This window comes from Mesoplodon densirostris, chromosome 6, assembly GCF_025265405.1.
Source record: "Mesoplodon densirostris isolate mMesDen1 chromosome 6, mMesDen1 primary haplotype, whole genome shotgun sequence".
Classification (NCBI taxonomy): Eukaryota; Metazoa; Chordata; class Mammalia; order Artiodactyla; family Ziphiidae; genus Mesoplodon; species Mesoplodon densirostris.
The window spans coordinates 35,924,780-35,936,858 of NC_082666.1; the positions used below are offsets into that span (position 1 = coordinate 35,924,780).

Here is a 12,079-nt window from a genome sequence, read left to right on the forward strand (position 1 = left end):
CTTTTTATTTTAAGAATTTTTCTTATAGTATATCTCTGAGTATTTTTCTATTTTTTTATGTGCTCTAGTTTCTTGTTGGGAAACATTGTTATTTGTACTTTGAATTTCTTGCTTGCTTCTCCCTCTCAGTTATCTCCTTACTCACTATTTTCATCTTTCTTTCTGCATTCAGTTAGAACTTCTAAAGTTTTCCCCTATTATTTGTTCAATATCTTGCTGTGCCATTTCTTTCTCAATGAAGATTTCACTTGTTTCAGTGAAACAAAGTTGTTTTCACTTCTTTGTGGTCTTTATTTACTTCAGTCACTACCATGTTTAACTTAACCTAGTTTTCACTCTATTTTCCATTTCATCTTGATTTTTTTTCCCCCGTGAAAAACTCTTCTGTAGAGGCCATGCTTCAGTGCATGTCAATGAAAACAAAACAATTTTTTAAATTCTCTAACGTGTCTTTCCATGTATAATAAAAAATAATTTTCCCAAGTATTTGTTTTCTTCACATAATGTGGGCTAAAAAGTTCTTTCATATGTCCCATATTGCTTTTGCACAGTTTAACTGTAACATCTGAATGCAGAAAGATTTGCTTATATGACCCAAGGATGGGACCAGGCATAAGAAGAAGTAAGCCAAGCAATGTTTCTCCAGTTCTTCAGAGTCTCAGAAGCCTGAAAGCCCCACTGTTCCCTCTTCCTTTGCAGACATATTAAGAATCTAGGGCTTCCCTGGTGGCGCAGTGGTTGAGAATCCGCCTGCCGATGCAGGGGACATGGGTTCGTGCCCCGGTCTGGGAAGATCCCACATGCCACGGAGCAGCTGGGCCCGTGAGCCATGGCCGCTGAGCCTGCGCATCCGGAGCCTGTGCTCCGCAATGGGAGAGGCCACAACAGTGAGAGGCCCGCGTACCACAAAAAAAAAAAAAAAAAAAAGAATCTACATTCCATTGCTGTACTCATGACTCCCATTATATCCCATCACATTAGTATGTACAGCCCTTTCATTCTGCACATGCTCAGTTGGTCCATATTGGCAAGTGGTTGCCTGGGAAAGCAGGAGTGTAGGCATGAGTAGTAAAAAAATAAAATAAAATATACATGTATATATAACTACACATACACACGAATGTACACACTCACACAAAATTTCCTCCTCTTTTATACTTCATATATTGAATGAATGACATTACTATTATTATCCTTAATTTCTTTAATTATCTTTAATTTCCTCTTATTATGAATCCCAAATATCTTAATTTGGAACTAACTTGATTTTTCCTATGTAGTCTATCCTATTTCCTATAAGATAAGCTTGAACAAATATTAATCCACAAAATTCTAATTAGTCCAACTAGTCTACCTAATCTTTCTTCAGCCTTTTCACTCAGTACAACATAGAGATGAACATTACAGCTTCATATTCACACAGACCTTACTCTAGCTTTCTCAGATGAAAGCACACACAGCAATGGGATAGGACTCAGCTTCTCCAAGGGTAGGGCTGGGTAAGGACTCCCAAGCCCTCCTATAACCTTTCAGGAAGGTGATACTATTCTGTTTTAGGGAACAAAGCACACAGAGACACGGACTGTGTTCCTCAGGCCCTGCCCATTAGCTCTGAGATTACAGAAAAACCTCCCAGGCTGGAAACTGCTTGACAATGATCTTTTAAAGCTCTGCGTACCTTGTTTCTGTACCTTTGTAGTTACTTTAATATGAAGTTAAGAGAAAACATATCTGGGATTCCTAATCCATTACCTTTTGAACTTGAACGTTCTTTTCCCCAGTAGCATTAGTGATATTTTAAAAACAAAACAAGACAGCATATCATCTCATGGGATAATATACTATATATTTCATAACTTCTCACATTATTTACAATAAAAGGATCTTTACAAAAACACTTTTGCCAGAACAAACAGTGTACTATGATGATGTTTTGAAAATATGGGATTTAGGCTCCACCACCAATTTGGCTTCAACGTGCTATGATTCATCAAATTTTGTTCTCCCTAAATTATTTTAGAGAATACTGCCTGGCAGTAAAGGAGCTCTTCTGTGCAAAAGAATGGCTAGCAGTGGAAGAAAAGACCCACAGCGGACTCTACAGATCTGGGATACATCTGCTCTCCATGCCGGACTGCAACAAACTCCCCAGCATGCACTGGGACCCCATGGCCTGTACCAGACTGCCATATTTAGGTAACAGAGTTCTCTCGAGACTTTGGAGGTTCAGAGAAATTTACTATTTTGAGGAAACTAAGGTGTGAATTTAAATCTCCTAATATTTCTAGGCATTTCCAATATTTTTTGAGTTCTGCCTTCCTTCCATATCTAATAACAGAATCCTATTGCTATCCTAATTGCACCGGTTAGCATAAGGATTTATTCCATTTGTTCTAAAAGAAATTAAAGAGCACTTTTCGCTGCTGCTTGAGATCTTACTTTACTTCATAAGCAGATCTTATGAGAGCTCATAACATTTTATTGAATGTGCAGAGAAATGGCTAAGAAACAGTTCATATTTTGTCAGAGGAGTGGAATAAAGGCATAAAGTCCTCTTTCTTACCCAAGGAAGCAGATTTTTCAGCATGCAAAAATAAGCCATATGTTTGCAAATGCTGATCTCACAAAACAAAGCTGAATGGCTGCATGTTGCTTTAATGAACTTCATCTGTAAGGAACTATGTGGTGAGCCCTAACAGCTGTTTTAATTTCAAAGATGCAATCCTTTCACATTCGAATGCAAAGAATGTTTTCCCATTGTATATTAAAAAGCTGAAAGAGAACTTGCATTCCTTAGCACTCTCTCACAGAACGCAGGAGCTATCTGGATGTTCACTTAAAACAAATTTTTATCCTTTCCCCTTCAGATTATAAAAAAGAAAACCTAACAAGTAAGTAATTTTGTTTGTGCCCTTGAAACGTTATGTGTATGTAACTGGATTCATGCATGCGTATTTACACCCATATTTCATGATGTCCAGAATGGGATGTGCGGTCCCTCTCAAAGTCTTTTCACTATACTCACCCAGGGTAGAATATGAAGGAAGATCATCGGAGAGCCCAGTTTATAGCCTCTAATTAGGCCATGGAGAGCACCATATTTAGTGAATGATGCAAATCCCATCTCCTACGTCAAGGTTACTAAGTTGCTTTATCCCTTCTATGGCTATAAAATAAGCCAATTTAAAATATCACCTTTTGATTTTGCATTCATGATTTTTGTATCATCCAATAGTATAAAGTTTACAGGGTCAAATCAAATGGTTTTAAAAGGGTCATCTCAAAATCTCTAGGAAAGAATTCAAGAAGGTTGCTTGAAAAGGGGTGTCCTAGAAACTAATGTATATCAGATGGTACGTTAAGCCTACCAGAATGCAGAAATCTTCAGAATGAAATTAGAAATTTTTTTCATGTCAACTAACTTCCTCTGATTTTCATGTTCAAGGCTCAAATCATATTCATTTCTTGGGCTAGATATTCCAGGCCTAATTGTTTCTGCACTTGGCTAAATGCCAGGACTTGATTTTACCTGCTTACTTAAAGGACTAAGACTTAAAATATTGAAAGAAAGAATGCTACTGGTCACAACTGAATCACTCAGAGCTAGGAAACAAGAACAGCTTTGGAAAACCCTAAAAATCTATTATTCTGGAAGCCTGTCAAATTGTCATTCCCAACTTGAAAGAATGAAAAAGAAATGTTTCAATTCTTTGTCACAGAAGCAACCAAAGTTAACTTTAATTGGACTTTTAATTGATGACTGTGATGTTTGTTATCCTTTGATTGTTTACTCATTCATCCATTCAAGCATTCATTGAGGGTTTACTGTATGAAAGGTGCTGACCTTCCATCCTAGATTAGACAGAAATAAGACACACAAAAGCATCCAGATTTCTGCCTTCTACACTGATTATAAGAAATTGCAAGCAGCATAGATTAGCTAAATCATTTTATGCAATCTTTGCTATATGTAAGAAGATGAACTCCAGATGTCATAAACTGATCATTTCATCTGACCATATGGTGAGGAATGTCTAAAAATATGTTCTCTAAGTTAAATACAATTATCAAAGAAATTGGCTTTAGCTCTTCAGGTAGGTTGATCGTTGAACAGAGAAGTCATCCTTATTAGGTAGACTGTCTCATATTCTGTGGGAGTGTGTAAAGCCCTCAAATATTTCTTGGAGAGTCTCTTGAATTCTGAGTAAACTCTAAAGGATATTACCAGTTCACTTTGAAGGGTGATGGAAGATTTTTTTGAATCATTAGTTTATCTTTTGGATATTTCCTTCTTGCTTCCCTTCTCCCTGTCTTTTAATGATTGCTCCTACTTTCATATTAGCATTAAGTTTAGCTCTCCAATTTAAGCCCCCCTCCCCACTCATCTTGGATTGATTTTTTAAATCTTCGAATGACTCAGTCCACAGAAACTCAGAGCAGCTTTCAAACCATCACAGCGGAGCCTGGGAAGTCTGTTACATCCACCACTGCTGTGATGCTTGATGAGAAATGCTGTCATTGGTCCTGCACGAATGTTTTACTGCTGTGCTAATATTCTCCTAGTTCCAGGTGCCTGCTTGAGTCACAGGGGTAACCAAACTTGGTCTCCACAGGTTTCAAAACCACTTGCTTAGCCACTGGTGCTCAGGGCATAATCACTGCTTCCATGCCTAGACTAAGAAGTCATACGTAGGCATCCCTTATAATCTCTGCTTTTACATGTCCTATTTCAAATGGCTTCAGGCATCCCTGCAATGAAAGTTTTCCTTTGACTCTGTGATGTGTTATAATAACATAGTTCCTTCTATGAAATCTTTTACTATACTGCAGTCAGTTTCTGATAGTTCATTTAGGATCTTTTAAATCTATGCTCTATAATCTGCACTTTTCTTTTGTGCTAACACTGTCAGGTTGTGATATTAGTATTATAATAACTTGCTAAAACAATCTGAAAGATTTTTCTCTTACTAGAATATATTATAAAACTGTGAAAATTGTATCTCTTCCAATACTGAAAGAATGTAACCATAATTCTATAATGACTTAAATTTCTTGGTTATGGCTAGTTTCAGACTTTCTAATTCTTCAAATTTGGTAATTAATGGGCTCCTACCATTTTCCTTAAGATTTTAAAAATGTAACTCCATAGTTATATATTATTTCATTTTTATTGACCTTTGAGTCTATTGTTAAAATGACTTTATCATTCCTAATTTTGTATATTTGTGCCTTTCTTTTCATTTTAAAATTAAAACGTCCCTGATTAGACTACTTTGTAAATATTTATCAGAAAAACTATTGACCTATTTTTAAATTCTATCATTTGTGTTATGTGTATTCTAACTTATTAATTTCTGCTTGTACATGGCTGTTACTATATCACCTGTTTCCCTCTGTTTTCTGTTGATTTTGTTTCTTTTCCAAAATCTTGAATTAAATATCTAGTTCATTCACTTCATTCTTTTTATCTAATGGAAGAAGATAATGCTATGAATTTATCACTGAACACATCTTTGGCCAAATCTCATCAACACTGCTAGGAAGTTATTTTGTCATCTGTAACTATGGCTACTTTCTATTCTTTGATTGAAAGGTTATTAAAATGTTTCTTTTTTAATGTCTTATTGATTTTATTTAATCTATTATTAATTGCGTTTTGATCAAAGAATAGGTCTGCATAATTTCTTCTTTTGAAACTTACTGAGATTCATCTTTGTGACCTGACAAAAAAGACCGTGTCTGTCAGTATCCCACAAATATTTGAAAATAAGGTTTATTCTGTCTTTTTAGGGTACAAAGTTCATTCTTCACTATTAAGACATTCTTGTTGATTATGTATTAAAATATTCTGTATCCATGTTTTTGTCTTTACTCAGTCAACTAAAAGGATTTAAAATATAATTCATAATGTTGTTTTAATAGACATACAATGGACGTTGCACCCTACAAACAGAGGGACATTAGTATGACATCTTTTGGTTTCCAGTGGTAATACAGATTTTAACTTATTTGTATATTGCATTGACCTTTTTAATAGGAATTTGACAGGAGTTCAATTGTTAGATGAACTAACTTTCTCATTTCTGTCCTACTATTTCCATTTTCCATGTTCTTCCATTTAATTCTGTTTGTAAATCAACAATACATATGTATAAAACCTCAGCTTTAGACAATCCTGACTTCAATTTCATAAAAATATTTTATTTAATAACTTAACAATGTCCATGATTGTTGTCAGGTCATAAAAACTATGATGAGTGTAAAGACACTAGCCCAGGATTTGCATTTGTCTTGGAAAAAGTATTTCCTTTCCCTGAGTCTCATCTTTAAAATTCTATGATTCTGTAAGCTGGATTTACTTACAACTAGACTTCACTGGATCCTTACAATTGAGCTTTATAGATATATAACCAGGGAGAACCTGATACATTAAAACATAATCTTAAATTTAGTTTCCTGATTGCCTGAATACGAAAGTTGCTGCTTAAAAGTTTAAGAATGAGTGAAAATCTGTTGTTGACTTACAGCATTCCCACCAATGACGTCCTCAAAGCCGAGTGTGGACATTCCAAACGTGCCTTCCTCTTCCCTGTCCTCCTTCTCTGTCTCACCTACACACTCCATGACTGTAATAATCTCCATCATGTCCAGCTTTGCCATATTCGTGCTTCTTACCATAACCACTCTTTATTGCTGCCGAAGACGAAAACAATGGAAAAATAAGAAAAGGTGAGGTTCTAGTTTAAGTGAATCACGTGTAGTAACATTTTTAAAACCTTTATGTATTTGGTATTAAAGCTGGAGATGGGAGGAGGGGTGTATATAACACTGCCACTTCCTTTATGACAGCCATTGCCTTGCTTTAACAGTAAGCAGCCCCACCATGATCTTTAAAAATGTCAATGACATGTTGCATAGGATCACATGTCCTAAGGTTAGTTTTTCACAGCAGATGGAATCTAAACCACAGTTTGGAAGAATATGGCCGTTCCTGCTCGCTTTCAGCCCCCTCAGCCCCACTGCCACTACTAGATTGGATAGTGACACGATTCCTGAAAAAAGGAATGTACCTTTAGGCTCCAAACCAAATTCTTCGCTGCTCTAAAATGGAAGGATCTTTGGTGAACTTAGCATAATTTGTTTCCTCCTAAACACCATGTCTCTTTAGAACCTAAGTCTGAGTACAAAGCTCTCACCTGGTCCTCAGCTCACTATTGATCTTACCTGTCTTACCTGCAGAGAATCAGCGGCTGTAACCCTCACTACTCTTCCTTCTGAGCTCTTGCTAGACAGACTTCATCCCAACCCCATGTACCAGAGGATGCCACTTCTTTTGAATCCCAAATTGCTCAGCCTGGAGTATCCCAGGAATAACATTGAATATGTGAGAGATATTGGAGAGGGAGCATTTGGAAGGGTCTTTCAAGCAAGGTAAAGTTGCCCACGTTAAAAATAAAAACTACCAACTGAAATACGTTGTGTCTGAAAAGTTACCAGACATTAACTTGATTCTATGTAATATGTATAATAGTTATTATCAAATTAGTTCATTCTTCACATCATTCACCTTATTTTTATTGAGTACTGTACTTTGAATCTTGATACTTTTCTCCCTCTGCTGGAAAATAGGGTTGTGTATATGGAGAGAGTCTTTATAAAGTGTTCCGCTGATAAGCAATTAGCAAAGTTTAATCATATTTTCTTTTCAGAAGAGAATTTCGTTGTACACTTTAAATAATCATTTCTCGCATTGCTTTTAGTAAATACTTCTAAAATCTCTTCCATTTTCAATTGCTATAGTCTCCACTTAATGTTTACTTTGAAATAGTGTTTCAGTTTAAGAACTCAAAGCCTGACATGTATGGATATTAAGTAGATGTTCACAGAATGGCAAGACAGAAAAAGGAAAAAAAAATTACACAAAAATGTCAGCCAACAATGAGCTCAAAAAAACAAGTATGTATTAGGGCCAATGCTAGCCCAGTTAATGTCTTTGTGTGAGTTGGAATAAAATATCCTCTCTGCATGGATGTAGTTCCACAGACACACAGCTGGGCCACAGAGTGTGGACTTGGTTTTAATCACCAATTGTTACTTTGGCCCGTTGCTCTTGGGCGGGATACAACCTTACTTCTACTCATAGTGGCCCTGGTATGGAGGTTACATGATTAATGAAAATCTCACACAAATACCTATTGGGAACCAAAAAATATGCAAGGAACACTTTTAGGCTCTTTGGGGATATAAAGATGAATAAGTCATGGTCCCTGCCTTCCAGGAATTTATATTCTGGCCAGAGATTAAGGGGTTAGGATGGTAATGATAATCCCACTGGATTTGGGCACTTTTGGTTTTCTGTTATTAATAAATAATGCATTTTTCAAACAATCTATGTTGTAAATAACCCCAGTGATTTTTATTCATTGGAGTCAAGGAGCTTTAAGTGTGACCTGCCATTGGCATCTTACTTTGGTTCTGTGGCTCTGGGAAAGGCTGCATGAGTGTGGGGATGTGTATACATGGGTAGTTATCATGTGACTCTGTGTAATCTTCCTGATCTTTGATTTCTTGCTAAATAAATATATCTCTCAGGGCTCCAGGCTTACTTCCCTATGAACCTTTCACAATGGTGGCAGTGAAGATGCTCAAAGAAGAAGCCTCAGCAGATATGCAAGCAGACTTTCAGAGGGAGGCAGCCCTCATGGCAGAATTTGATAATCCTAACATTGTGAAACTCTTAGGTATGAAAATATAAGTGAAGAAATGTATTGCATCAGAAAACAGAGGCTTGCCAAGTTTTTTCTCCTTCATACTTCACTTAGGTTTTTTCTTTCATTCCTTGATCAGAGAGATGTCTCTGTTCCTCCCCATAGAATATATTCTGTATTAGGGAGTAGACTATTTCATTAAATCACCTAAATTCAAAAAACTGAAGTTTTAAAAAACTTCTCAGAGAAATATTTTGTCATTTCATTAATTCTTTTACCAATTTTGTATTTAATTTTTTAATTTTTAATTTAATTTATATAGTACATATAAATATACAGATTGCTAAAGTCCCTGGAATTAAAAACTAACATCAAAATAAACAAGCCAAGGTAATCGTATTCTCATTTCTTTTCCTTTTTGAACAGACTTCTAACTTTTGCCTGAAAAAAAAATAGTTAATGATCTATTTTTATGCTGATATGAAATTGTGACCATCTGATCTAATATTTCAAGTTGTCCATTTCCCTCTCAAATACAGCAAGATTTTAAAATTCACAAATGTCTTCCTGGCACTAAATCTAAGACTCTTTATGTTAACATTTTGTTTCTTTCTGGAATGAACATTGTACATTTATCTAACTGTTTTACTGCAGTCACCTGAATACTTCATCTAAGATCTTGGATTGTTTCTGTGCTCCTTTCCAAATTTCATACAACAGCTTCCTTATCATCCTTCTTCAGAAAGGAAGCAGAAACACAGAGCAATTGCATTACATACTCAAAGCAAACATCCACTCATAAATTCATTCACCCAATATTTACAGAGTACTTGCTCGCCAGACACACGGTAGGTGTGTGGAATTTAAAGAAGACTTAAGATATAATCTCTAGTTGAAAGGGCTAAAATGTTGGGAAGAAACCTCAGCTAAATGGATGATTATAACAGGCAGGTAGATAGGATGCAGGATTAAGGATAAAGAGTGAAGGAAGGAAAATCTGATCCTGGAAAGGTCAGGAGCTGAAGCACCCCATGAGGAGTGATAAATCAGTTGAATCTTAAAAGATAAATAGGAGATGTTCACACAAAGAAAGGGGGTCAGAGTTCGACTATGAAAAACCAAGCCACCACATTTTCTGATCTGGTCATTTGCTTTCGGACAATTTTTTCCCACGTGTCACTTCAGAAACGCAACCTCTAACAGGAGGCCTTGTTTTGGTTCTAGGCGTGTGTGCAGTGGGGAAGCCGATGTGCCTGCTCTTTGAATACATGGCCTACGGGGACCTCAATGAGTTCCTCCGCAGCATGTCCCCTCACCCCGGACGCAGCCTCAGTCCCAGCGACCTGCCCCGTGGGGCGCAGGCCTCCAGCCCCGGCCCGCCGCCCCTTTCCTGTGCCGAGCAGCTGTGCATCGCCAGGCAGGTGGCCGCCGGCATGGCCTACCTCTCCGAACGCAAGTTTGTCCACCGGGATTTGGCCACCAGGAACTGCCTTGTGGGTGAGAACATGGTGGTGAAAATCGCCGACTTTGGCCTCTCTAGAAACATCTACTCAGCTGACTACTACAAAGCCAACGAAAACGACGCTATCCCCATCCGCTGGATGCCCCCGGAGTCCATCTTCTATAACCGCTATACCACGGAGTCTGATGTGTGGGCCTACGGGGTGCTCCTGTGGGAGATCTTCTCCTACGGCCTGCAGCCCTACTACGGGATGGCCCACGAGGAGGTCATCTGCTACGTGCGGGACGGCAACATCCTCTCCTGCCCAGAGAACTGCCCCCTGGAACTGTACAATCTGATGCGTCTCTGTTGGAGCGAGCTGCCAGCAGACAGGCCCAGTTTCACCAGCATCCACCGAATCCTGGAACGCATGTGCGAGCGGGCAGAGGGGAGTGTGGGTGTCTGAGGTCGAAGATGGGCAGGTAGAACTCTCCAGTCTCCTCTCGGACTCTAGGAGCCTGCGGAGTCCACCACCAGAGGCCCAAGGAGACCCAGATAGGAAATAATAGCAGGCATGGGTACCATGCTGTTTGTTTCTCAGAAAAAAAAAAAAAAAAAAAAAAAAAAAAAAGGGCAGAACTCCTGGGGTGGGTGGAAAGTGGGTGATGGGAAAGGCAGGGGAGGAAAAATGTCAGATAATTGGAGATAACTACTCTTCCTCATGGGGAAAGTTTGTATTATATACTGTACAGGAAAGAATGTCATCCTGTTCAGTTCCTGAATTAGCTGGCAGCAGAGTAAGACTCTGCTGTATTAAATTTTGATACAAAATGCAGCTGAGAGCTCCATTTTTAATAGAGTTCATTCCCGCCCATTAGGAAAGTAGCGCATCTTCCTGTAAGAAGTTTAGCTCAAGCACAGAAAACTACAAAGAAGGGAAAACCACTTATCATCTCCTCACCCAAAGACGGGTGTTGGTTTTTTATTCAATATTTCTTTAGTTTAATGCACACTTTTATATTTGTTTGTATTCTACAGAGTTGTGGCTTACTTTATTGATAGAAGGTTTCCAAGGAATAAAATGATAAATCAGCAAGGCTATATTCTTATTGTGATAAGAAATAAGTTCCGTTTTTCTGTCTTTGGGTTTCTTCTTTAGAAGTTTTTCCTTTGTGTGCACTTGTCATGAATTTAATCTGCTTATTTTATTCCTACGTTTTCTTTTCTGAAAAAAATCTTTTGTGGCTAATTAATTTACCTTTTTCTTTGAAAGTTTTTTTGGTACTTTTTCTTTGCTCTTATCTTTATTTCTTCCTTTTTTCAGAACTCGGTTCTTTTTCGGTTATTTAGCTATTTTTTCTTTTTATTTCCTCCATACAACAAACACCCTGGCAGAAATAATAACTTTCTAAATAACATTGTGGACTATTATGTATATACCTTTTGCAAAGTATTACCATTTTCTTCTGCACTTGCTTTTGAAGCCACACATTTTAAAGTTGTCATCCATTAATTTTATTGCTACAGTCTATTAAATCTCTTTATAAAGCATAGCTTATAATATGGGATTTTACAAGATGCTCTTGTGGCTCTGAGTTATTTCAAACCTGATGTTTGTGCATTCTGACATTTTTTTCCTTCTAGAAACCAATTTGATAGGCAGTAGAATTAATGTAGGGCTGCTTATCAACTTTCTGCATGACTATTCACCTATCTTGTTACATCTTATGATTCTTACAAAGAAAAAAAACCCTCTGGAAGTCAGATTCTTGGTGCACAAGATTTCTCAGTGGTGCCCACACAATATAGCTTTATCTGAGGCCAACATGGATGATATGAGTCTCTCCTGATATAGTATGAACCCAAATTCTCCTAAAAAGCAAATAAACAGGGAAGAGAAAATAGCAGTCTACCCTATATCAGCTTACTT

At 37.4% G+C, this 12,079-nt stretch overlaps 1 protein-coding gene across 5 annotated transcripts in view; it reads left to right on the plus strand.

Moving 5' to 3' along the window:
* MUSK (muscle associated receptor tyrosine kinase) overlaps positions 1–10,714 on the plus strand; it is an 88,926-nt gene extending 78,212 nt beyond the window's left edge. For 4 of the 5 annotated variants that reach the window (XM_060100966.1, XM_060100969.1, XM_060100967.1 and 1 more), the window contains 5 exons: positions 2,021–2,196; positions 6,528–6,729; positions 7,240–7,431; positions 8,593–8,741; positions 9,933–10,714. In XM_060100966.1, the coding sequence (XP_059956949.1) occupies positions 2,021–2,196; positions 6,528–6,729; positions 7,240–7,431; positions 8,593–8,741; positions 9,933–10,615 (1,402 nt within the window). In that variant the 3' untranslated portion in view covers positions 10,616–10,714. Of the gene's footprint in view, positions 1–2,020; positions 2,197–2,867; positions 2,892–6,527; positions 6,730–7,239; positions 7,432–8,592; positions 8,742–9,932 lie in introns of all 5 variants that reach the window. The other variant, XM_060100968.1, reaches the window with a different exon arrangement.
* Positions 10,715–12,079: the final 1,365 nt, after the last annotated feature.